This window comes from Equus quagga, chromosome 11, assembly GCF_021613505.1.
Source record: "Equus quagga isolate Etosha38 chromosome 11, UCLA_HA_Equagga_1.0, whole genome shotgun sequence".
NCBI classification, from domain to species: domain Eukaryota; kingdom Metazoa; phylum Chordata; class Mammalia; order Perissodactyla; family Equidae; genus Equus; species Equus quagga.
The window spans coordinates 114,820,785-114,845,467 of record NC_060277.1 but is presented as its reverse complement, the minus strand read 5'-3'; the positions used below and the strand labels follow the sequence as shown (position 1 = coordinate 114,845,467).

Sequence of the window (24,683 nt, the reverse complement as noted above, 5' to 3'; positions counted from 1 at the left end):
GAGTACCAGCTTTGTCTTTGCTGATGGATTTCTTCCCGGGGGTCTTCGAGGCCTCAGGGCTGTCATGTGCCTTGGGTGACAGGTTGGGGGCAGTGGCCTCGCTGGGTGGGGGGGCCTCGCAGGAAGTTTTCTTAGTCCTCCGGCAGCTGCTGGACACCAGCAGGGCCGGCGAGGGCTCTGTGCCTGCAGAGTGGACAGGCGGCCTCAGCACTGTGCCGTGGGGTGACGGCCCCCTCTTGACCCTCCTCGGGAGTCTGTCTGGACCCAGGGGAGGCCCAGCCCGACTCCGGCGTGGGGCTGACCAGGCAGCGAGAGGCCTCCCACCGCGGCCCTAGGGCTCACACTGGATCTTGAAGTCCGGAGGCAGCAGCCTGATGTTGGAGACGGCGATGTGGCCGGTGTCCCCGTCGTCAAACTCCACCACCACTGAGTCCAGGTCCTCCTCCTCGTCACTGGAGGCTCCTGGGGACGGGGCCCATCTGAGCATGTGGCCCTCTGCTCAGGACCCACAGGGCTCTCCCTGGCGGCCAGGTGGCCGGGACGGTAGGATGACAGGATGGGCTCCCAGGCGCCTGACAAATGACGCTGGGCAGATTCTGCTCCCTGATCACATTCCACCTTGGAGGTGCCACAGCGGGAAGCAGACGGCCTCCCCTCTGCCTCCTGCACTGTGGCTGGAGCGACAATATTACCGCCATCCATCACCCCCACCCTGGGGCATGCACACAAGGATTCGGAGCCCAAACCTCCCCCAACACACACGTGCATGTGTGCAAATACACCCCTGGCTGAGGCCTCCTGCCCGCCCACCTGCCCATCAGACCCCAGGGGCCCCACATCCCCTGCCTGGCAGGTCAGGAGGCTTCACCCCAGGGGAGCTGGTGCCCATGTACCAGTTCATGACCCCCAGGACCGGGGCTCTGGGTCCCCTTCCCTGCCAGGCCTTCTGGAGAGCCAGAGCTCCCCACCCTGTCTCTACCCCAAGTACCCCCTGGCCTTTCCTGGTGACAGAGGAGCTGACCCCACTGTCAGCTCTGCCTGCCTTGGCTCGGCCTGGGAAGCAGGGCTGGTGGGAGGCGCCCCCCCCCCCCCGAGAGGCAGGAGCCCCTCCTCCGGCTCTCTGGGGGCCTCAAGGTGGCCTCATCTGCAGCTCTGCTTGAGGAGAGGAGCTGATCAGCCTGGCTGGGGGCCTTGGCTGCAGCTTACCTCGGACCACGTTGCCTGGGTACAGGCAACGCGACTTCTGGCTCCAGTAGGCGCAGACCCTCGTACCGGGGGGAAGGTACCGGCTGGACTGTGGCCGGACATCAAGAACCTGGGGGAATAGCAGGGGCGGCAAGCCCTGAGCGGGCAGGGCTGGGCCAAGGGCACCACGACGGGCTTCGTGCAGCCAGGCCACCTCACCCGGGCAGCAGGCCGAGCGGGGGCTGTCCCCTTACCGCCTCCTGCAGCAGCTGCTCCAGTGAGTAGATCCTTTGCCGGTTGCCTCTCTCACCCTCGATGACGATGCTGTAGCTGAGAGGTGTTGGGGGAGTGTGAAGGGGCCTGCGCATCCACGGCCACCCATGGAGGCCACGGCCCGCGTCCCTCTCCCCAGCTACACCCGGGCCTCACATGTCCGGGGGCTGCAGGGTCCTGACGCTGCCCGCATACAGCAGACTGTCTTCCTTGGGGATAAGCACAGCCAGCCCGTCCTGCAGGTCCTCCTTGTGGATGGTGCACGAACGTGCTGGGGGGACCGTGGTGTCAGCACCTGGCCTCTGCCCGCCCCCGCTTCTCCCCGCCCCTCAGTGCTCCTCCCGCCACTCACCCAGGGCGGCGCTCTGCTCTGCGCTCAGGGGGCCACTGGGACCCTCCTCGTCCTCCTCCTCCTCCTCCGAGAAGCTGCTGCTGTCGTCAAACTCGAAGTCGTCCTCCACTGCGAAGCTCTCCAGTAGCCGGCTCACCGCCCGGCCCTTGCCCTGGGGGGCCAGAGGGGTCAGCTCCCTCTGGGGGCTGTGGGAGAGGTCTGTGCCCCAGCCGGACCCCAGGGGTGGGGGACGCTACCTGCTTGCCGCTGGCCTTGTTTTTCACCTTGGCCACCTTCCTGCCCCTCCCCAGGATGGCCTTGGCATTGCGGGGCGACAGGGCGATGGACAGGGCCCCGTTCTTCCGCTGTTGGGGCAGGTGGGAAGGGACTGAGGTGAGGGTGGCACCAGCTCCCAGCTGGTGGCCGGCCCAGGGTATGACTTGTGCTGACCCCGAGTGTGAGCCCCAGGCTGTGACTCAGCAAGGAGAGGGTGAAGCGAGGTCCCCAAGGTCTTTTGCATCTGGTACCCACCCTGCTGGGCCCAGAACCCTTGGGAGGGTGCCCACTGACTGTGGGGTGCCGGCTGGCCCTCACCCGCAGTCCTGGCTGCAGCATTGTGCTCTTGCGTGTGGCTCTCTTGAGGCGCTCGCTGGCTAGCTTGCTGCCCTCCTCGCGGCAGGTAAAGGCCCGGGTGGGGCTGAAGAGGGCGTCCCTGCTGGGGGTAGACCCCGGCTCTGCCCGCAGGCCACCTTTGGCCTTACCCTTGGCCTTCTTCTTGCCTGGCGCGCCTGGGGGCCTGCGCCCCGGGGCCCGCTCCAGCTTGGTGCCCACCTTGGCCTTCACCGTCCGCCTCTTGATCTTGACCTCGCTCTCTGGGCTGGACAGGCGGCAGGCCCCTGTGGGAGGGAGGGGGGCGATTGCAAGGGTCCCAGCTGTGGGGTCCTGCTGGCCAGGCTGACCCCAGCTGCCCTTGCGCCTGCTTACCCAGCAAGCCCTGTCGCTCTTTCTTCTTCTTGGCTTTCTGGTTGGCTTCCATCTTGACCACGGAGGAGGGCGAGGGCCCCAGCGCAGCCACACTGGCCCCAGCATGCAGAGCCAGCCCAGGCTCCTTGGGGGGTGCCTCTGTCCCTAAGAGACCTTCGCAGGTCTCACTGTCATAGCCACTGCCTGGGGGGAGGTGGAGGGTCCGGGTGACCTGGCGTCAGAGCAGCACCATTTTGGGCTGGAATCAGGGGAGCTGACCGTTCTTGTGTGGATATGCTGGGGGCTGAGTGGGGCCCTGTCACTGTCATCCCTGGGGCGGCTCTGGGGGCAGGCACCTGGCCAGGCGTCCTGTGGAGGGGGAATGGGGATGGGAAGGGGAGGCACCTCTCTGCCCTTCTCCCTGCCTCCCTTTTCCTTTCTTATACCCTGGCCAGCGGGGTGCCCTCCCTGCCAGCTTGGGGAGCTTTCCCCAGGGCAGCCCCTCCCCCTTTCTGTAGTCCTCCCGTCAAATGGCCTCCCACTTCCTGCTTCCTCTTTCCCTCCCTTTGTTCCTTCTCAGGGGAGACCTGGGGAGGCAGGGGCTCGAGGGGAGGAAGCGTCTATTTTTCCAGGCTCCTGTTTCTGGACATGTGTGTTTGCTGGGGGCCTGATAACCCCTCCAGGTCAGCATGGCCGGACGCTGCAGGAAGGCAGGCTGGGCAGCAGAAGGGCTATTTTTAGCCCCCTTTCCAGGATGCATCCAGGGGCCTCTTTCCTCCTCTTTGCCCTGATGTGGGGGTAGGGCAGAGAGACCTCTGTGCTCTGCCCTGGGGCGGGGTCTTCTTCCCCTGCCCGTGCCAGCAGGAGGTCCTCCCTGGGTCCAGCAACCCCATGAGCCCTGACCTGGCTCCTGAGGCTGTCCTAGCCTCTGCCCGCCTTCTCCCCCAGCCTCCAAGGGACCACGGCCCGGAGGTCCTGGCTGCCACGCTCAGACCAATGACTTGCCTGCCTCGTGTGCCGTGGCCTCTGCCGGCTGGGCAGGGAACTTGGGTGTCTCCCTGCCGCCGTCACCGTCGGGCTGTGGGTGCCGGGCTGCCCCAGACACTGTAGTGCTCTGGGCTCGAGACAACTTCTTCCGAATTCGCCCACCTGGGGCAGCCTCTTTCCGCCGGAAGGGACTGAGGGTGGTGGGCAGCCCCTTGTTCTTGACTTTCGGCTTCAGCTGGGCCACCTTGTGGGCCACTGCGGACACCAGCTCGCCCTGACTACTGCTCTTCTTGCACCGAACCTTCTCCTGCAAATGGGCAGGCAGCAGCTGCACTCACTGGGACCCTCACCCCAAGCCATGCTCGGAAGGTGTCACTTTCCTTGGCATTGCCCTCCAAAGGGCCGAGACAGCTTCTGGCCCAGGGGCACAGGGCCTGCCCACTGGAGCCTACAATTGTGCCTGTCCTGTCCCCCACCCCATAGCCACCCCCCGCCTCCCCTACTCAGGCTAGGGGGAGGGAGGCCAAGGGCCCAGGGGGCTGTGTGTGCTCTGGGAGGGATGGGCAAAGTGATATCATGCTCAGACCCGCCCCTCACCTGTCCCTCCCCGGACCCTGGGATAGAGAAGGGGCAGGAGGCGCCCCCTGCACAGAGAAGGAACGCATGCTGGCACCTGAGGGCCAGCCCACCCCAGGGCAGGGGCAGTTGCCATCAGCCTGCACTACACCAGGTGTGCACCAGGCCCCATGGACTCCATGGACCCCACTCCTGAGATCCTCTCTGTACCCTGGGGTTTCTCTGCCTTCCTGTTCCTTCTGCCTTTGTGAGCTGAGGGGGTCACAGAGCATAACCAGCTCCTTGTCCCACCCGCAGGGTCAGAGACCAGCCTCTCCTGAGGTCCTGAAGTATGCTGGGCCTTGGTTTGCTCATCTGAACAGTGGCAGCCCAGCTGGGTGCTGGTGCAGAGTAGGATGGCAGTGTCCCCGTGGGCTCAGGCCCTGTCTCTTCCACATCCTGCACCCTGAGCCCGAGGGCGGACCTGGGACTCACCACAGGGGCGGGCTGCAGGCTCACACGGACGCCCTTTTCCAGTCGGCTCCGCTTCTTCGTGGGCTCGTCGCTGCCGCCCCGCAGCTCAGCACACAGTAGGCTCAGGCTGGACCGCACGGCTCTGGGGGTGCAGGGGCACAGGTGAGTGCAGGCCAGACGCAGGCACACCTGGGCGCCCTGGGCCTTGTCGTGTGGCGGCAGCCAGGGCACCCCGGGGGGGGGGGGTCACATGGTGCAACTGCATGTCTGGGAGACCCCCCTCTGCCAGTACTCAGCCCCCCTGGGCACCTGCCTCCCAGCCAGACCCTCGGCTCTCTGACTGGAGGCGCAGCCCTGGGCTCAGGAGCCAGGGCTCCGTGGCTGGCTGGGCCACTGTGTGACCGGGTCTGTAGCCTCAGTCTTTCCACTGGAAGATTGAGACAGTAACAACTGTGCCTCTCTGCTAGGCTGAGGCCCTCGGGGAGCCACTTGCTACCAAATCAGGAAGAGGGCGCTGGGAAAGGCTCCTGAGAATGCGGCCGCCTCTATCATCACAGCCACTGCCAGGAAGAGGGTGGCGGCAGCCACCAGGGAAGCTCTGCCTCCCAGTCCCCAGGGGGTCCCCAGGGGATGCTCTGCTGGGCTCAGACCCCTCAGAGCTCCATCCTCTGCCCTCAATTCAGTGTCTTGAGGGAGGGAACCCTGTACCCCCCGCCCAGCTCTCAGACGGGATCCGGGAAGCTGCCAGTACTGAGCCTCAATTTCCCCATGTCCCACATGTGTGAGCGGGGAGATGCCTGTATTCGCTGTCCTATGCTAGACGGGGGCTGACCTCTCACTTGCCCCCTTCTCCACCAACATGGCGTTAATGAAAACGAGTCACAGATGGAAGCTGAGAGCCCCGGCCTGGCCCCGGCCCGTGTGGCCGGAAGTTCCCCTTCCCCTTCCCAGCCAGGGAGGAGGCTGGGCAGGAAGCGGGGCCCTGCAGCCATGCTCGGCCCCCAGGCCCCAGCCCTCCCACTTCCTGCCTGGGCCCAACTGCCAGCAGCCCTGCAGGGCAGGGCCCCACAGGGGGATGGGGAGTGTAGAAACCCAACACGGGGAGGTGGCGAGAGGGAGCCCTGATCCTTAGGAAGGAAACTCCCTGGACTTGGTTTCCTTCCCTGTCCTGAGGCCACTGCCCTCCAGCCAGGGCCCGGCTTCTAGGGTCAGTGGAGAAAGTGGCTGCAAGTGAACAGCAGGATGGGCTTTCAGGGTTGGGGGCTTCATGCCAGGTGGGCTAGAGCACAGTGTGGGGCAGCCTCGCCAGGGGCTCCCCAACAGGGCCCCTGGCCAGACCCTGGCATCGGTGGGCACCACCCTAGCCAGCAGCCCCCACTGCGCTGGCCGGTTCTCAAAGGGGGACACCTGGAGCCCCCTGCAGGGTAACACCTGGGCAGGGCGGAGGGACAGCTCGGGGAGGCCCCCCGGCCATATGGCGCCTCCCTGCCACCACCCGCAGCCGACGCAAACCCCTCCCTGTACCCTTCTCTGCGTTTGCTAATGTTTTGTGACATAAAGCCCCGAGATTAATTTTTTGCCTCTGTCTTAATTGAAGGAACCATTTAGTGCCGATTTAACTATTATTACCGAATCATCAGGATTGATGCAGTGCGCACACGCGCGCGCCAATCGTGTTTGGAGGAGCTCGGAGGATTTATGCAAATGGGCCTGCCGGGAGAGGCAATTTGTAGCCGAGAAGGACAATTATACCAGGCCCGGGAGTGCGCCAACGACTCTGCCGGGCGGGTAATGGATAATAACATCGCTCGGCAGCCGTGAGCAGCACCGCAGCGTGACCAACGACTTTATACAGCGCAGATAAAGAGGCTTTTACGCAACGCCGCCTCATGCTCGAGGGCGCCGGGCCACAGGCCGCGGCGTGGGTGGGGCCATGCCACAGCCCTGGCCACGGCCGGGTGTGTGGAGGTGGTGTGGCCGCCCTCCGGGCTCACAGTGACTTCCAAGAGGAAAGGAGCCCAGGTGGGGTCGAGTGCTGACAGTGGGCAGAGGGAAGGGGACGTCTGGCCTGGGCTCCATCTGCTGGGTGGTCACTGTGGCCCAGCGTTCCGAGAGGGAATGCTGGGTCTTCAGGAGGAGCTGTGAAGTGGGGGCAGCTGGGGAGCCAGAGAGGAGCCCAGCGCCAGCCCCACCACGTACCCGCTGGCCTGAGGCACCCCGTGGCCGCCCCGCACCCAGGACTCACTTGACCTTCTTGCCATCGCCCCTGGGGAGTGGGCCGCTGGCTCGCAGGGCAGGCAGCAAGCTGGAGTATTTGCGCTTCCTTGGCCGGCCCGGCCCTCGCCTCGCAGGGCTCCTCGAGCTCTCCTCTCTCCTGGGGGCCACAGGAGGGGCGGTCTGAGACTTATGCCCACTCTGGCTCCCGGATGGGGATCCAGGAGAGGGCACTGCCCTTGGGGAGCTGCGGGGGGCAGGCCCTCCCAAGACTTGACCCGGGGAGGCTGCACCAGCCTCTGCTGGCAGTTCTCCCACCTGGACCCCCCGCCCCGACTTGGTTTCTCTGCTGGGTGAACAGCTCATCATCCTGCTGCCTCAACGGACCCTCCCAGGCCCCAGCTTCTGACCAGCTCAGCTGGTCCACCAGGGTGCTCCCTGCCTACGAGGAGGTGCCCTGGGCTGGGCTGTACCCACATCTGTCCGGGAGCCTGAATCACACGTGCCCGTCCCCCCCGACCCCAGGCGTACTCGTGGTCATGCCTGCGCTGCAGGCGGGCCAGCTCCCGCTGCTTCTCCTTGTAGCGCCGCTGCAGCTCTGCCAGCTGCATGCGCATCTCCACCTCCTGCGTGTCTAGCCGGTCGATGGCGGCCTTCAGTGGGCATACCTGGTGGGCAGGAGCACAGGAGCTCATGAGCCCCGTCAGGGCCTCACGACGTGGCAAGTGGGCGGCCGGCCTGGGTGCTCAAGGTCCCCCCGGGCTCAGGGCACTGGGCTATGGGGGCAACCAGGGTCCCCCACTCACAGGCTTGGTCTTGGGGGTCCAGGTGTCCTTGCGCTGCAGGATCTGCATGCGGGGGGTGAGCGTGGGAGCCCTGCGGGGGTCGGCAGCAAGGGGCTGGGCTGAGGAGGCAGGGCTGTCCAGGCCAGCGGCCTCCACCAGGGACCAGGCTGAGGCCAGCGTGGCCAGGCGCTGCAGGTTGAAAGCCAGGACATCCTCCTCCTCTGTGGGGGACATGAAGATCAGAGTGTGTGCGGGTGGCGGACACGCACTGTTCCTCAAAGAGGTTCTGGATGCCAGCCTGCATCTCAGCATGGCCCAGACCCCTGGGGCTGCCCTGCTCCCTGAGAAGTGAGGACCAAGGATGAGGGTGAGGCGGCCAGGAACAGCAAGATGGGGCCCGGGGCTGCCTCTGCCTGGGGAGAAGTCCCCTTTGGCTACTGTGGGCCAGGCCAGCTGGGATGGCACAACCCCTCCAGACAGACCTCAAACCTAGTAAAGTCACGCAGCTTGTTACACTTCTAAGAGACACTGCCCGTGCATGTGCACCCACTCCTGGCTTCATGAAAACCTGGAGCATCACAGCCCTAGCGGGGTGGGGAGGGATGGCCCAGCGCAGGGTCAAAGGGCAGCGGAGGCAGCATCCATTCAGGAGAGAGTCCTGGAATGGAGACTTGGGACCCAAGTGCAACCACGGGGATGCGGTGGCAGCAGAGATGGGGCGCTTGGTGCACATGGACAGGCTGATCCCTGGAGGAGCCACAGCTAGGCAGGGGAACCCACCAGGAAGAGCCCTGGGGGTTAGACAGGGCACCTGGAGCTGGAGGTGCCAGTGGGCAGTCGTGTTTCCCAGAACATACAGCTAGCTCTGACCTCGTAGTGGGCCTGGGCGCACGACACTCGAGTAGCCAGGAGCACACCTAATGCCGTGGTCTTGGCCTCCTGAAGAAGAGAACTGGCTCCTTGGGGAGACGGCTGATTCCAGGGCAGTGGAGGTATGGGTGAGCCCGGAACACAGGAAGTGCTCAGAGAAAGACAGGCACACATGGGCACACACGGGCCAGCCAAAGGGGCTCCATGGGGCAAATGTGAGACAATTCGGTCATCAAAATAAATGGTGACAGCCACAAATTACAACAGATTAAAGAGAATAAGAATTCACGAGTCACACTGATATAGATAAACAAATGAATTGAATGAAGAGGAGGGGAACCATGTGGTTTCAGAGCGCCTCCCCACGAAGGTGGAAGTGCCCGGCCGATGCCACGGATGGAGCCGTGAGGTGCACCACCTCCACAACGGCACAAAGCCGCAGGGCGGACGCTGGAAGCTCAAAGCTCTGGACACTGGTTCTGGGCCAAGACCACGGGAGACCCTCAGCCCAGAGATGGGCTGCTGGGTCAAAGGTGCCCTGAAAATGGGGGCTGAGGGGGCCCTCTCCTCCTGGCGAGCTGAGCTGCTCCTGCCACCCGCAGCCAGGGCAGGGCTATCTGCTAGCTTCATTTCAGCAGGAAGTTCTGCACGGTCTTCCCATCTCTTGGGGTCACTGTGAGCACTCAGAAGCCCCTCTCCTCGCCTCCCTCTGTCCTCCCCAAGCCCCACCTCCCTCAGGCGAAGCCTGTTGAGATTGTGCAGTCCTGAGGGTGAGCCTGGGAGGAGGGTGGGTGCAGGGAGAGGGCAGAGAGGGGGCATGGAGGGGTTGGGGGAGGGCCCTGCTCTGGGCTCCAAACACCACCCAGCCTGGCTCTCTAGACTGGGGGGCAGTGGGGAGAGCCGATAATAGACCCGCTCCCAAGCCCCAGGGGTCTCAAACCCCTATCCCCAGGGCTGTGTGAAAAGACGTGGCACCTTGTAGGGCTGCCCAGGCAGGCAGCGGGCGTCACAGACAGAGACAATGGCCGAGACGCAGGCTTCCTCCCCACAGCCGTGCCTGGCCAGTGGGCCAGGGAGAAGGCCAGGGGGTTGGCCGGGGGGAAGGTTGGGGGGCGGGGGGCAGGGCAGTTCAAAGCAGGGAGGTCTGGGGGCTTTGATCCCGGGTGGGATCTTGGGGCAGCCCATCCTGGTTTTAGGCTCACTCAGGAAAGAAGGACCATCCACACCTGGGAGGGAGAGGGTGCCCAGAGCCCCTCATAGTGCTCCCCACCCCGGGCAGGCCTCTGCCAAGGGAATTTGGGCTTCCCCAAATCCCAGGATGGATGGGAGGCCGAGGGGCACCACATCTCCAGGCAGCTCCTCCAAGAGCAAAGCAGGGCCTTCTGGGCGCTCAGGGCCCAGGCCCTGCCCTCGGGCCTCACCATCCAAGGCCAAACAGAAGTGTCCCACTCACCCCCACCCCAGGGCTCCATCTGTCTGGGGCCTGAGTCCCTGCAGCTGGGATGGGGGTTTGGGGGCAGCTCACCCACTGAGCTCCCTGGCTCTGAGCCCAGGTGGGGGCAAGTCAAGGGTCCCTTGGCAGAGGCCTGCCCAGAAGGGGGAGGGGGCGCTATGAGGGGCCCTGGGTGCTCAGGTCAGTGAGGGTGGGACGGGCCCCAGCCCAAGAGCAAACAGGCTGGGGCTCTAACCACGGCCCGGCCATGGAGCCAAGAGCCACAGAGCCGAGGGCCACATCGCCTCTCTGAACCCAGTTACCTCCTCCCACCTCTCTGGGACCCCCACCCGGCCTTTCACCAGTTGCTCTGTCCAGCCTGGGGGAGTACTTTAGGGGGTCCCCTCTGAGGAGGAAGCAACAGGAAACCCTGCTGTTTCTGGGATCTTCACGCCTCTCTCTCTGCTCCCCGTCTCACTCGGCCCCTGATCCGAGTTCTCCCAATTTCTCCCTCTGAGTCCTGCTGTTTGTTCGCTCGGAGAAAGGAGCCGATCTAATTAATTTCAGGCAAAGCGGTCACTGCACTTGCATGGAACAGCTCTGGAGCTGGGAGGCTGCGCAGACCAGACAATTCACTGGGACAGAGGGAGGGTGGGGGCCCGCGGGTGACAGGAGGGGAGCATGGGGTGGAGACCTGGCTGTGGCCCCTCTCTTGGTCCACACACCCTGGTGATGGCAGCACCTGGCCTGGGCTGGCAGCTGCAACCCCCACAGCGGGACACACGTGGTCTCCACGTGAGCATTCATTCAATGAATGGGCGCCGGTCCAGCAGGCATTCACACGCACAGACCGGGTGGCCACACACACGGCACCGGCATCCGCTGGGAGCAGCCTCATGCCAGAGACACTCACACGTGGGTCCCAGCAGCACAGGCCCTGCCCGGGGCACCCCCGCCTCACCCTACAGCCCTAAGCCCCAAACGAGGCCCTACTGGGGCTCCCCGGCTTACTCCCCTCGGCACAGCGGGGACCCTGTGCAGGCAGACAGGAGAGGAGGGACACAGAGGCCTTCAGGGAAATTAACTTTACAGGAACATTCACTTTATCTCCACGCAGCACAACAGGCGCCAGCGGCTGGCAACGGGCAGCAGAGAGCTTCACGTGTTGGGAAAACAAGTGGGCAAGTCTGAGGACTGTGTTGGGTTCTTCCTATAAATATCGATGGAGCACGATGCCTGACCAGGGGCTCCCCCAGGTAGGGGCTCCCTGTGGGACATGGAAGATGGGCTTCTCCTAGTGGACACCTGGGCAGCAAGGAGGGCCCGTGTGGGGTCCCTTTGGGGCACAGCAGAGGGCTAGAGCAGCCTAAGCAGAGACCTGGCCCATCTCGCTGGGGGGCAGCACCAGCTTTACGCCTGTGCCCCGGGGCTGCTGGGGGGTGTGGGGAGCCCAGGAGCACCTCATCCTGCACCCTGCCCCCAGCCCCCAGCCCTGCTGAGGCCGCAGGGGAGGTGGGAGTGCTGAGGCCTGGGGACCCGTCTGAGCAATCTTGCGTCACTTCCCCTGGGCCTGGGAGGCAAGCGCCAATGTGTCCTGAGCAGGGCCGCGCACAGGCCCAGGGCCAGGAGCCTCATAGCCCGAGGTGGAAGGTGAGCGTTGAAAGCTTGCAGAGGAGGATGCCATCTTTCTTCCCCCTTCCCTGGCTGTGAGGCATCTGTTCAGAAGCTTCGACCCCTGAGCCCCACCCTGCGGGGGCCTGGGCATCCTCAGGTTGGAAATGGAGAGAATTGTGGGCCCTGAGGGTGTCGGGAACATCAAGTGCAGGGAGGTGCGGCCCGGAGGCCCCTCCTCTGACACCACCGTCCGGTGCACTCCTGGCCCCTAGTGGACCAGTCAGCAGCCAGGGCTGGGGGTGATATGGTGTGGGCACACTGCCTCCGGGTTCCTGTCAAGGGGCTGGTAGGTGGAGGGGCAACTGTGGGACCACACTGTGGAGACAGCTGAGCAGGGCCGAAGACCACTATCGCTTGTTGACCCTGAGCCCGTGCCTGCGGGTCCAGCCCCCGGGGCTCCAGAGGGGTGAGGGGGCTGGGGGCTCACCTGGCAGGGCTGGCTCACTCCTCCGCTGCTGGATCTCCAGGTCAGCCAGCTCGCTGAGCAGGGCGATTCCGTGAATTCCTGAGCTATGGGGCAGAGGGGCTGTGCTGGGCGGCCCAGGGACAGTGCAGGGCTGAGGGTCCAGCAGGCCAACAGCGGGCAGATCCCCCAGGTCGATGGTGGCAGCCACTAGGGCATCCAGGCCCAGCAGTGTCCTGGGCAGGTGCCTGCTGTCAGGAGTCGATCCCCAGTCCTCCTCCTCCTCCTCCAGCTCATCCTCCTGGAACTTGGCCTCGGCCTTGGCCGCCGGCTCTGCCTCCCCAGGGGCCTGCCGCTCGCCTGGCTTTGCCTTGTCCAGGGCACCCGGGCTCCCCGCCTGCTGCTCCAGGGCCTGGGGGCCGGCCCCTGACGAGGGCCCTTGCTCCCTTTCTTCCCTCCCCTCCTCCGTGGTCCTCTCCTCTCGGGCCCCTCCCTGAGTAGAATTAGCCTGGCCAGTGGCCTCAGGGCCCCCTCCCCTGAGGAAGGGCCCGAATTGCAGTTCTCGCAGCCCTTCCAGTGGGCTGGGGTCTGCTGCCTTCCCCGGGGGTCCCTGCTCTGCAGGGTAGGGGGTGGTGGCAAGGTCCTGGGTGGCCTCCCTGGCGCCTGAGGGCAGCCCAGGCTCCTCGAGGCTCGGGGGACTGCGGGGGGGGTGGCTCCCTGGGTGGGAATGTCCTCGTTGGCTCAGGCTGGGCCCCAGGGGTGGCGGTTTGCATAGTTTTGGGGTCCGAGAGGTCAGATGAGTGCACGTTGAGGGGCAGAGAGCAGCCCGAGCCAGCCACAGGGCACGTGCATCCGGGAGGCAGCTCTGCAAAAGAGGGGCATCATTAGGAGAGCAGCAGGAGGAGGGTGGCCTCAAACCCCTCGGACCCCCATTTGGGAGGGAGGGCCCCAGCCAGCCCTGTGCCTACGGAACATGTCGGGCAGGAACGGGGACAGGTTATGTGGAGGGGGAGCCAGACCTCCAGGCTGGCCCAGGACCCTCTCTCTGGCCAGGACAGCTGTGAGGCCCCTGGCCCTGCCGCAGCCACAGGGACCCCTGGGGGCCATCTCCAGCATGGTGTGGTATGGCTCATAAGAAAAGGGGGGCACTTTAAACCCAGACACTTGAATCAGGGCTTTCCCTGAACCAGAACGAGCGGCAGCCTGTCAGAGGCATTACGCCCCATTAACTGCAATAAAAAAAAAAAAAGAAAAAAAAACTAAGGGGAAAAAAAAGCCTAAAAAAAAAAAACCACCTCTCTTGGCTCGGTCTCCTTGTTGTGGAACTGGGACGGTTTTATGTTCGCCACACGGGCTTCCAGTGTAAACTCTCAGCCTAATTCAGAGAGAATCCAGCAGCTGTGGGGGAGCTGGCAGGCGGCGGTGGGCGGGCTGCAGAGGCTGAGGCCGGCCAGGCCCCTCCACCGCGGGCCGCCTCTCTCGCTTCAGGCCCAAGCGGGGTGGCATCTCTGGCCCTGACGGCCGAGGATATGTTCCCATGCCCAGCTTCATGGCTGGGGACAGGTCCTGCGGCTGCTGCCCCGGGGTCCTGCCACGGTCCCCAGCAGGCCAGTACTTCACCATTTACAAGGCCCAGAGCCGGCCGCCGACTGGGACTGACCCTCATCTTGCCCCATCTGCCAGGGACCCTGAGTGCTTCCCCATGGGTGACCCAGAAGGATTGTGGAGAGGGAAGAGGAGAAAGAGCAGGGGACAGTCAACTTGTCCCGGGCCCTACCAGGGGGCCTGGAACCCCTCAGCTCTGGTCATTCAGCTCTGCCCGCCCAGGACGGGGGGAAAGGCCTCAGAGCGGAGGGGGCGGGCCGTGGCCAGCCCAGCGCGGCCCACTCTCACCTGGTTCCAACACGCTGAGGTCGGCTCCGGGCCGCCGGGCCTCCCCACTCTTGTCCTCGGTGCTGGACAGCTTGGAGCCAGGCCCGGGGCTGCCGGTGGGGCAGAGGGATAAAGTGCACGGGGCGCTGGGACGCGGCGGCGGTGTGGGGCAGCTGGCAGGGGGCTGCGGGGCGGGCGAGTGGCAGCAGGGTGGCAGCTTGGCGGGGCCTGCAGTGGCAGGTGAGGGGGCGCCCTTGGCCGAGGGGGTTAAGGCAACTGGCTTGTGAGTGGACTTCAGGGCCTTCTCCTGGGCGGGCTCCTCCAGCTCCAGGTGGTGGTCCTCGGGCTTCCGCTGTCAGGGTTGGGGAGAGGCTCAGCCCGCTCGGCTCCCCTGCTCAGGACACCATGGTGGGGGTAGGGGGTGGGGGTGTGCGGTGGGGACACCTGGGCCAGGCCAGGTTGGAGCAGACAGGGAGCGGGCGGTGCCCTGGGTCCCGGCTGGGTGTGGCTGTGGGGGTGGGTACCTGGAACTGGGCGGCCCGCTGCAGCTCCAGGGCCTGGGCAGCCCGCTGCTGCTGCTGCTGCTGCTGCTGCTGCTGCTGTTGTTGCTGCTGCTGCTGTTGTTGCTGCTGCTGCTGCTGCAGGGCGTAGAGCTCCTGCTGCCGCAGGAACTGGGACCGCGAGTAGACGGGGAGCTGACCTGGGTGCTGCATGTGGGAGGCGGGACCCCGGCTCCCGTACATGGGGGGCCACAGCGAGGCCTGGTCCATGACATCAGCTGTGGGCAGGGCCAAAGGAGCCATCAGCCCCAGCCGGGATGGGTGGGCTATGTCCCCAGCCACCAGAGCCGGCCCCGTCACCATCCCTCACCGCCGGCTCATCCACCTCACACCTGCCTCCCTCGCCCTGGCCAGGTCCTTGCTTCCCGCCCCTACCCCCACGTGGGCTGCTCTCTCTCTCAGATCTGCTTCCCACACCCCCACATGCAAACAGCCTGGCCAGGAAGGCCCTTACCAAGTGCATGGGGGGCGGGGTGGGGCGTGGGCTCTGAGGGTAGGATGACTAGCTGTGCAGGGGCATCCTGGGAGAGGGGGAAGACGGAGGGCATGGAGCCGGGCACAGAGGCAGGGAAGCCAGGGGGCAAGTTCTGGTGCAGGGCAGGGTGCCCAAGGCCTAGAGAGACAGGGCACAGTGGTCAGGCAGTGTGAGGCAGGGAGCAGGGACCGCAGGCCAGCTGGGGCCCATGCCACATCAGGCCTCCCACACCAGGCTGGTTGGCCCCAAGTCAGCCCTGACCCCCAAGCCCGGCCCAGACACTTGTCCTGCCCCGTCCTCACCGGCTGCCCCAGACCTGCCCTCGGAGCACTGACCGTAAGAATGTCCCCCCATCCACAAGGAGGGGCTACGGGTGCGGGGCAGCCAGGGGGGGTGTGCAGGGTGGGGGTGGGGGGCTGGGTCCCCGCCCAGCTGGCTGCTCTGCAGAGAGGAGCTGCTGCCGATCATGAGGTGAGGGGCCAGATCTCCGGGGCAGCTGCCTGACGGGTGGATCCGGGTGAATTCCACGAGGTCCTTGTTGTCCCTGTGTATCATAGGGACCACAGTCGGGGGGGCTCAGGATAGTCACCAGGCCACCCACCTGGCTCCTCACCCCACCCTGTGACCATCAACCTTGGAGCGTGGGCGGTGGTGGGCGGGGGGTTGGTGGCTGCTTGGAGGATCAGGAGAGACCTCAGGCTCAGGCAGCTCTTAGTGTCAGAGGCCTCCGTCCCGGCAATGGCCCCGTTGGTGGAAAGGGAGTTAGCAGAGCTCCCCTCAAAGTGGGCAGACACCCCAGAAAGATGCTGAGGTGGAGGCACAGCCCTGCCTGCAACAGGCTGCTAAACCTGACATCCCATCCAATTTATCCCATGCGGGCTTGAGTGGGCAAGCCTGGGGTGCGGCCTGGCCCCTGCCCCAAAGGCCGAAGCCCCGGTTCTTACTGCAGCAGCAGCTCACGGCCCGAGAGCCCCAGACGGTCCTCACACAGGCGCGCCCTTTCCTCCTCGGCCTCCAGGTCCAGCGCGTGGGTGGTGCGGGGCCCTCCACCAGCTGCATGGGTGGGAGACAGCAGAGGGGACGAGGGTTGGGATGGCGGGGAGCCAGCAGCTAAAGCAAGCAGGGACCCCACTTCCAGCCAGGGTGGGTCTCCTGCCCTGTGGGCCTCAGGGGTCTGCCGAGGGCAGGTGAGGGGAGCCAGCGGGTTCACGGGGCAGGGGCAGGCCAGTCCGCCCTAGGAGGTACAGGACTGCAGACACGAGGAGGAGACAGGTGGGAGTGCCCAGGGTGCTTCCCAGGGAACTCAGGAGGGTGAACAAAGGTCCCCTGTCTCCCTCCCCATGGAGGGGCCTACCTTTGAAGGTGGGGGCTGCCCGGCCCTGCCGCCCAGTGCTGGCACCATAGGCCGTCTCAGGTCGGCTCACTGTGTCCTTCTGCCGGGCCAAGGCCACCGCGATGCCTACGGGCGGCTGGCGCACCTCTCCATCGCCGTGTGGGGCGTCGTGTTCCCGGCTTCGGGCACAGTCGGGCCTCTCCACCTCACCGGGGGCCTGGCCTGGGCCCTTGGAGGCCGGAAACTTCACGTCCTGCTGGGCACAGCTGGCCTTGAGGCCACCCAGGCCCACAAAGGGCGCCTTCTGGCCCACGACCAGCGCGTGGCTGCTGTACTTGAGGAGGCTCTTCATGGCCGAGACCTCGTCGGGCGGGGCGGGCAGGTCCTGGGACAGAAGAGCTGCCTGCTGCAGGCCGCCGCCGAACGGGTCCAGGTAGGCGCCGCCCTTGCGCTCCTCGCTGATGGCCATGGTGGTGCCCTGGCTTGACTGGACGCTCCACGGGGGCAGGTGGGGCCCACCATAGCCCAGAGATGCCAGCTCCAGAGACTTGCGCTTGGCCTCGACCCCACTGGCCCCCGGCTCCACCTCAGGGGCCACCAAGTGTTGCTGATGCCGGATCCGGGCCACCTTCTGGGCCCCAGCGGGACCCACGGGCACCTCCTTGCTGGCAGTCTTGTCTAAAGTGCAGCAGGCCTGAGTGACCTTCCCACCCAGCGGGTCCTGATGAACCGGCCGGGCACAGTCCTGTGATGGGGCGGGCAACTCGAAGTAGCCGCCTTTGTCCAGACTGCCTTTGGGGAGCCCAGGGAAGGGGGCCTCGGGGCCTGCACTGTTGAGATACTCCAGACCCTTTAGCCGGGGGTTGAGGGCCGCCTCGAAGCCCCCAGGCCGCCGCTCACCCTTGCCCTCGGCCTTCAGGTGGGCATAGGAGACCCCAAAGGGTGTGGTGTGGTCAGGGGCCACAGCCCCATCCAGGTGCCGATCTTTGCCCTCACCTGCCACGGCACAGGCCTCGGCCGCCTGGAAGGGGCGGCTCTTGTCGGCCAGGTGTCCCACAGAAGGCACGAAGGTGGGCCCGCTGGCCTTCAGGTCCCGGGGGACTTTGTCCTGCAGTGGGCAGAGCCCATCTGGGCTGCCATGCAGCTGCAGGCAGGGGAAGGAACCGGTGGCTGTGCTGAGGGGCGGGGGGGGCCCAGCGGGCAGGCCAGACGGCACAGTGTAGGACACGGCGTGGTGCAGCATTTGCCGCCGCTCCAGGCACTCGCTGAAGGCCGGCCCGGGCTCCGCGGGGCCCGCTGCCTCCTTGGTGCAGCGGCCCGAGGCTGCCACGCCCATGCTGGACCTCGCCAGCACGCCCCCTGCACAGCTGGCCAGGGCAGCCTTGCCCATATCGCCGTTGAGCACCTTGGTGTTGAGCAGGCAGGAGGCCAGGTGCTTGGGGCGGCCCTCGCAGGTGCCCCGGGGTGCGGCAGTGCCCTCTTTGCAGTGCCCGTCAGCCGGCACGGGCAGCACCAGCTTGTGGCGCTCCTTGCCACCGTCGTCCTCTGCGACTGGCCGCTCCTTGCCCTCTGCTGCCTTGCCAGCCTTCTCTCTGCCCAGCTCTTTGCCCATGACGAAGCGGTCAAACTCCTTGGCGCCCTTCTGCAGGGGGCTGGCCTCGCCCCGGTCTCGGCTGCAGGAGCCAATGGGGTGGCCAGGGGCAGCCCGGGCCACGCCGGGGAAGTTGTGGTTGGCAGGGAGGAGCGTGGGCTGGGGGGGCAGGTTGCGCAGGTAGAAGTTATCTGCGTGTTGAGAGAACCAAGGTCAACTGGGAGCAGGGCCGGGGCTGGAGAGAGACTCCCCCAGGACCCAGGTGGCTCCCCACTGCCAGCTGGCACTGACCCAAGGTTATTGTCTGAGGAAGGTTTAAAATTGTAAACTGCACATAACATAAAACTGAGTGCTTTAACCATTTTTAAGTGTGATGTTCAGTTGCATTAAGTACATTCGCATTGTCTGGGCAACCATCACCACCATCCATCTCCAGAACTTCCTTATTGTCCCAACTGGAGCTCTGATCCCATGAAACTCTAACTCCCCACCCCCTAGAAGGGTCTGACTGATGTTCAGCCACCCAGGAGATGGGAGCTGCAAACGGCCCGGTCCCCCCTGCCTGGCCCAGTGCCCATGGGGGTTAGTGGAGGGCGGGCAGGTAGGAGTGGATGGCAGTGTGTGCTGACAAAGCCAGAGGGATGAGGTCCACGGCAACAGGCATCTCCTCTCACCCCACATGATGCTGGAAGCACAACCGGTTGGTTTTTTTTTTGAGGAAGATTAGCCCTGAGCTAACATCTGCTGTCAATCCTCCTCTTTTTTGCTGAGGAAGACTGGCCCTGAGCTAACATCCGTGCCCATCTTCCTCTACTTTATATGTGGGACGCCTGCCACAGCATGGCTTGACAAGCGGTGCCATGTCCGCACCCGGGATCTGAACCGGCAAACCCCAGGCCACCAAAGCAGAATGTGCGTACTTAACGTGAGCCACTGGGCCGGCCCCCTGGTTGGGTTTTTACAAACAGCCATTAGAACCTCAAAAGCTGAAGGAGGCTGCTGCCTCACCATTGGTGAACGGCTAAGTGGACGGCAGTGCACATGGCATGTGGCGTGATGTGGCCAATGCACAGTGTGCTGTGCCAGGATGCCAAGCTACATGGAGAGGCGTCTGAAAGAGCCCACTGCGAGTGGGGCCATGCGCTGTGGACAGCTAAGTGCCTGGCTCTCACTGGCCCCAGGGCATTGCTCAGACCCTCAGGAGGAAGTGAGACCCAGGGGAGACGTGTGTCTGAGAATGGGCTGGGTGTGAAGGCCCCTGCTCACCTACCTCCTGAATCCCCCAGGAGGCCCCCAGCCTCTCTGCATCTTAACTATGGCTATATCTCAGGCTGGGGGGCTGGGTGGACCCTTTAAAAAAGGGGGGAAGGAAAAGGGTCCCAGTTGGCCATCCCCACCCCTAGCCCACAATCAGCTTTCAATGCCCCTGCAGCTCCGAGCCCACCCAGCCTGGGAGCGGATGGGTGTGCCCCCAGCTCCCTGCGCTGGTCTGTGGCCTGGGGGAAACCCTTCCTGCCAGGGTACAGCCAGCCCTGGGGACACCCACTGGTCTCCAAGCTGAGGCCGGTTACCATCTCTGGGGACCTTGGTGGCCCCCCTCTACACCGAGCTGAGGTGGCTGACAAGCAGCGTAGATATCCTGGAGCTGCGACAGCAGACAAGGCAGAACAAAAGAAATGTTTGGAACTTGTAAAACTGTCCTCAAGTCGCGTAAATTCCTTGTCAATTTCCTGCTAATTAAAACAAGGGGAAGAGGGTGGCCTGGGAGAAACCTAATTAGCTCTTTTTCCAAAACGAAAGCATTCTTGGATGGGGCTCTACCACAACGTGGTGAAAGCCGAGAGGCCACCAGCACTCCAATGGGGACCTGGCTCTGGTTCACTGAGTTGGGTTTCTGGGGCTGGGACCACCTGCCTGCCCCTGACAAACACCATCCCAACAGCTGCATGTGCCGGGGCTGCCCTGGGAGTCTGGGGGCCCCAGCCCACGGGCGGTGAGGGGCTGTCCTCGGGGCAGCAGAGCACCTGGCCTCCAACCCTGAGGAGGCTTGGACTTCCTGGGTGTCTGTCCATCCCCGGATTAGGGGTGGGGAGCTTGTCTGCACCGCTCCCAGCGGGCCAGCTCTAGGCCAGGCCAAGGCCCTAAGGTGCAAGATGGGCTCCAGGACATGGACATGCTGAGGGCCTGGAGTGGGAGGTCAGGAGAGAGAAGGGGCTGGGGGATGGCCAGGGCAGGCAGGAGAGCTGACCACAGGCTCACCTCGCTGGGGACCCCTTCCTTCTCTGAGACCCCTTCACGACACTCTCCAGTTTAACTGCTGCCTCCTGAAGCCCTGCCAGGTGCCCTGTCGACCTCCCGGGCTCTGCTGGGTGCTCCGTGGGTCCCTTCTTTGCTCCACTCAGAGCCCTGGCCTTGGGGCTCCCTAGCATCCTCTCTTCATCCACCCTCCTCACCCGGGGCAGCCCCTCTCCTTGAGCCTGGTCAATCTCCCAACCCACCCCTCTGGCACTGACCCCCAAGACCCCTCTGGCACTGTCTAGCCATCACCTAGATACCCACAGGAAGGCCCCTCAGCCCCTCTGCACAGAAGCTGAACTCACCCATCCCCTGTGAACTGCTGGCCCCTAGGTGTGCCCCCTCCCGCAGCCGGGGCCATGAATCAGGGGTCATCTAGGACCCCCTAACCTTCAGGCTCCTTCCAGGGCCCTCATGGGATCCCACGTCCCAGTTCAAGGCCGTATCACTTGTCATCTGAAACATGGTAACTAACCCAATGGTCTCCCTGCCCCAGCTTCCTGGGTACCGCCCCAGCTTCCTGGGTTCCACCCCAGGGAGCGCTTCCCAAAATGCAAAAGAGATGTCACCCCACCCAGGAAAAATCCTGGAGATGGACACCAAGGCCTCCAGCCACTCCCTACACCTGTCCCATCTCCAGGCGACTGCATCTCCCACAGGCTCCTTGATGGGATCCACGCCCTCAAACTGGGACTTTTGCACATATGTGTGTGTGTGTGTCTCTATGTGTGTATGTGGTATGTGTGCATGTGTGTGTGCTCTCCTGGGGCAATGCCCCTCCCACTGCCCCACCAGCCCTGCCTTCTTATCAGAGAAGCCCCAACCTCAGCCTCCCTTCTCCAGGGACACCTCCTGGGGGCCTCCTCCTGCCAAGAGGTGGGAGCCCCTCTCCTGTCCACTGGGCACAACGTGGCCCACCTGCCTGTAGCCTCTGTCTGTCCTCAGGCCCTGGGGTGGGGGTGGGGGACTTGGGCCTTAGGCCATCCAGTGAGGCAGAAAGTGCAGGCTTCTGGGGGGCCTCTTCTGCCCCCACCTGACGACATCCTCCCCTGAACTGCCCCTGGGACCCCTGAGCTGCAGGGGCAGGGCAGAGGGTGCAGGGCTGGGCCAGGTGCTAAGGGAGCTGGACACCACTCCCTCAGGGTCACGGTTACTTGAGATGCTTCCACCTGAGCCACGAGAGCTCCAGACGGCGTGCCTGTGTCTTCAGAGTGCTCACCTGACCCAGCACTTAACCTGCCACTTGGAGTTTAAATTCTCCAGGGGCCTGGGAAGCAGGTGTGCCCCACTCCTGCCCCTACCCCACCATGGCCCAAGACCCGGAGGGGAGGGTTCACCCAGGCTGGCCGCCTCTACCTGACACCCCAGAAGCTCCCAGTCCCGCCCTCCACCCCTCCAAGATCCCTTGGTCCCAGGCCCCTCATAGTCTGACGCCAGCACTTGCCTTTTTGGGTTCCATAGAAACGATGTTGCCCATAGAGAACATTGCTGTTTCCATGGTGATCCAAGTGGCTCATGGGTAGGAAGGTGGATGCCAGACTCCCCGAAAATCTGGGGTACCCTGGAGCTAGGGAAGCAATGAGATTGGCTGCAGAAGCGCCTCCAGGCCCCCCGGCCCGCACTCCCCTGACCCCAGGGAAGTGAGAAGCCGGCGGGCGGCCCAGGAGCGACGCCCCGCGGAGCCCAGCTCGCAGCCCGCCGGTGGGAAATCAACCCATCAATACATCATATTAACTCTGACTCGACTAATACCATCCCTCCGGTGCGGCACAAATTGAATTGCTGATGGGCTGGGGAGAGGGGAGGATGGAGGAGGGCCTCTTTGATGTCTCTCCCAGCAGCACTTAGCGGTGCGGGAGCTGCAAGGCAGGGCAACAAAAGGGGCTCTGGAGAGGTGTCTCGGAGGAGGGAGACGTGGTGGACGGAGGCTCCTGGCCAGGAGAGCCAGGGCCAGACGCCGCCTCAGCCTGCGCCATCTGACAGGACGAGCAGGGATGGCGCGGCCTGGGGTGGCGGCCTTCTACCTTGCTGGAAGCAGCAGGCGCCAGGCTCTCCAGCGGCCAGGCCTCGTCTGAACTCTGACATCAGCAAAGGGAGCTAGTTCCCAGCAGGGGCAGCATAGCCCCCAGAGGAGTTCCCAGCGTCGGTCCTCAGCCCTGAGACCCTCCCTGGTGCCTCCCAGTCATGCCAGGCAAGACCCCCTCTGTCCCTCTGAGGGGCCTAGTCTGTCTCCCAGTCTGGCCCTGCCTAGCACGGGAATGCTAGCCACACCCTGGAGCTGGCCCCACTTGTCGGCCTTGGACTCTGGGGGGCTCTGGCCACCTGGACTCACACTCTGCCCCCCAGAAGGGATGAGGACAGACAGAACTAACCAACGGCCCGGGGGCCCATGACGAGGCACAGCGGGCAGGACACTTGTCTGCTGGACATCCAGAGCCTCCAGCCACTGGGAACAGGGCGCCTCACCACTGGGTGCTCCCCACCAGGTCCAGCAAGGAGGGCCAGGGTGGGCAGAGGGCCTGCAGCTGGGGAGGCCAAGTCACCGCTGGGCTGGGGTGGGCAGGACACTGTCTTACTCCAAAATTCATGCCTTGAGCTAATGCCCTGAACGTTCACCCCATGGAAAACAGGCCCCAGAGGAGCTCCTCTTGGGGACCCTATCATTGTCCCGAGACCCACTGGCTACTGGGAGCGGCTTCCCATCCGACTTCTGGGCTCCCTTGCCTGTGATAAGGCAGCAGGAATCCTGGGGTTTCCCCAGGGAGCGGCGGCCGCGGGGACAGAGCGAGGGAGGAGCCTGTGCAGGACCCTGCAGGCGGCAGTCCCCAGGAGCAGGCAGCAGGCTGGCTACCAAGGCGCGGGTGTGAGTGCCCGTCATAGATGTGCCCTGATGAAAGGGAGCTGTGAGCCACAGCCTAGGGAAGAGGGCCGCTGGCAACCCCTCTTAATGCGTCAGAATGAAGTCCCTGACAAGTCCCGAAGCAGAGAGCTCCATGCATCTTGCTCATTAACTGTTTTCTGAGCTCCTTTTATGACAGAACCCCTCTGCTGTTTCAGTGGCCAAGCATTCCACGGAACACACTCTGAGTAACCCCTTTCCAGAAGGGGCAGGCTCAGAACCACAGGACAAACCTCCAGGCCCACACGTCCCCAGATAGCCCAGGGCATTTGCCCGTGGCCTGAGGCTGGCCTGCCTGGACGCTGAAGCTATTGAGATGGAGGGTGGAGGCCGGTGCGGCCTGGCCTCCATCTTGGTACCAGGGGGTGGCTGTGGGTGCACTGCGGGGGCAGCCCTGGAGGCCGCCGTGAGCATCCCAGGAGACGCCTCGGCAGGCTCGAGGCCAAGGGGGAGCCATGTCAATGTGGGTCAGGCTATGGAACCCAGCTCAGAGGTGAAGATGGACAAGGGGCAGGGGGCAGAGCTCAGAGTGAGAAACGGTCAGGCAGCAAACGCGGTTACTCCAGGATCGCACAGGAACAAGGTCCCCAGTCCAAATGGGGCACACTGCACCCCAATCCCGGGGGGCCCCTCGGCAGTGGCAGGCTACCATTCAGACCCTAAAGATGCAGTTTGATGTTCTCTGGCCCAGTGGGTCCAAGGTGAAGCTGTGGAACACTATCCCCAAGAGATGCTCCATGTAGAATGCATCCTGGATCTCACACGCTCGAGGACGGCTACCCACACCAGCCCCATTTGGAGGCTCGTGACAAGCACACATAGTGAAGGCTCCGAGGAGTCCCTGGATGTCTCCCACTCAGGGCTCACACCTCCGGCTCGTCTGAGGACTCGGGCAAGGTGCCCGCTGCCACCCTGGCCTGTCCCCCTGCAGCCCCCCTTGCCGAGGGCACGGGCTGAGTCCGGAGAGCCTGGCCAACTGGCCTGGTTTGTGTACCGAGACACATCTGGAGCAGCTGTTTCCTAGATTAAACGCAGCTCCTGGAAGACTTGACAAAAGCTGAGAGCCGGGCGGGTGGGGGTGGCTGGGGCAGGGGGCAGAGGCCCATGTGTGCTATACGGAGGGGGCTAAACCCCACAGCTGTCCCCCTTTAATTGGCTGCTGTTAAATGTTTTACGGGGCCTCGTTTTGGTAAACAGAAGTCTGTAAATTCCTCCCTCCCAGACGCCGGTTCCCAGGCGGACCCCCCAGTGACCCCTGCGAGGTCCGGGCCTCCCACCCACCCATCCTCCGAGGGGAGCAGGCCTTCAGCCGGCTGAGTGGTGGGCTCCTTCATGCCCAGCACCCTTCAGGGGCAGTGTGAGGGCAATGGCTCTTCGTGTCCCTCCACTTCTGACCCCGAGCTGGTGGCTGTCCAGGGAGCAGGGGCAGAAATCTACCAGGGGCCCCAAGCCCCTGCCTCCCCCGTGTTCAGCCTGCCCGAGGCCCCTCCTTCTGGGACCCCAGAAGGGGAA

The 24,683-nt window shown here is 64.4% G+C and overlaps 1 protein-coding gene across 1 annotated transcript in view; it reads right to left on the bottom strand.

The window, feature by feature from the left end:
- Nucleotides 1-24,683, bottom strand: part of BAHCC1 (BAH domain and coiled-coil containing 1) — a 47,522-nt gene that overhangs the window by 5,526 nt on the left and 17,313 nt on the right. Inside the window, 23 exon segments of the mRNA XM_046676350.1 lie at nucleotides 7-183; nucleotides 343-462; nucleotides 1,207-1,315; nucleotides 1,440-1,515; nucleotides 1,615-1,729; nucleotides 1,811-1,961; nucleotides 2,047-2,154; nucleotides 2,384-2,685; nucleotides 2,774-2,956; nucleotides 3,758-4,046; nucleotides 4,790-4,910; nucleotides 7,014-7,142; nucleotides 7,514-7,650; nucleotides 7,789-7,988; nucleotides 12,171-12,855; nucleotides 12,857-13,011; nucleotides 14,040-14,370; nucleotides 14,543-14,796; nucleotides 15,033-15,191; nucleotides 15,389-15,597; nucleotides 15,998-16,106; nucleotides 16,408-18,168; nucleotides 21,717-21,839. Of these exon segments, the coding sequence (XP_046532306.1) occupies nucleotides 7-183; nucleotides 343-462; nucleotides 1,207-1,315; nucleotides 1,440-1,515; nucleotides 1,615-1,729; nucleotides 1,811-1,961; nucleotides 2,047-2,154; nucleotides 2,384-2,685; nucleotides 2,774-2,956; nucleotides 3,758-4,046; nucleotides 4,790-4,910; nucleotides 7,014-7,142; nucleotides 7,514-7,650; nucleotides 7,789-7,988; nucleotides 12,171-12,855; nucleotides 12,857-13,011; nucleotides 14,040-14,370; nucleotides 14,543-14,796; nucleotides 15,033-15,191; nucleotides 15,389-15,597; nucleotides 15,998-16,106; nucleotides 16,408-18,168; nucleotides 21,717-21,839 (6,003 nt within the window).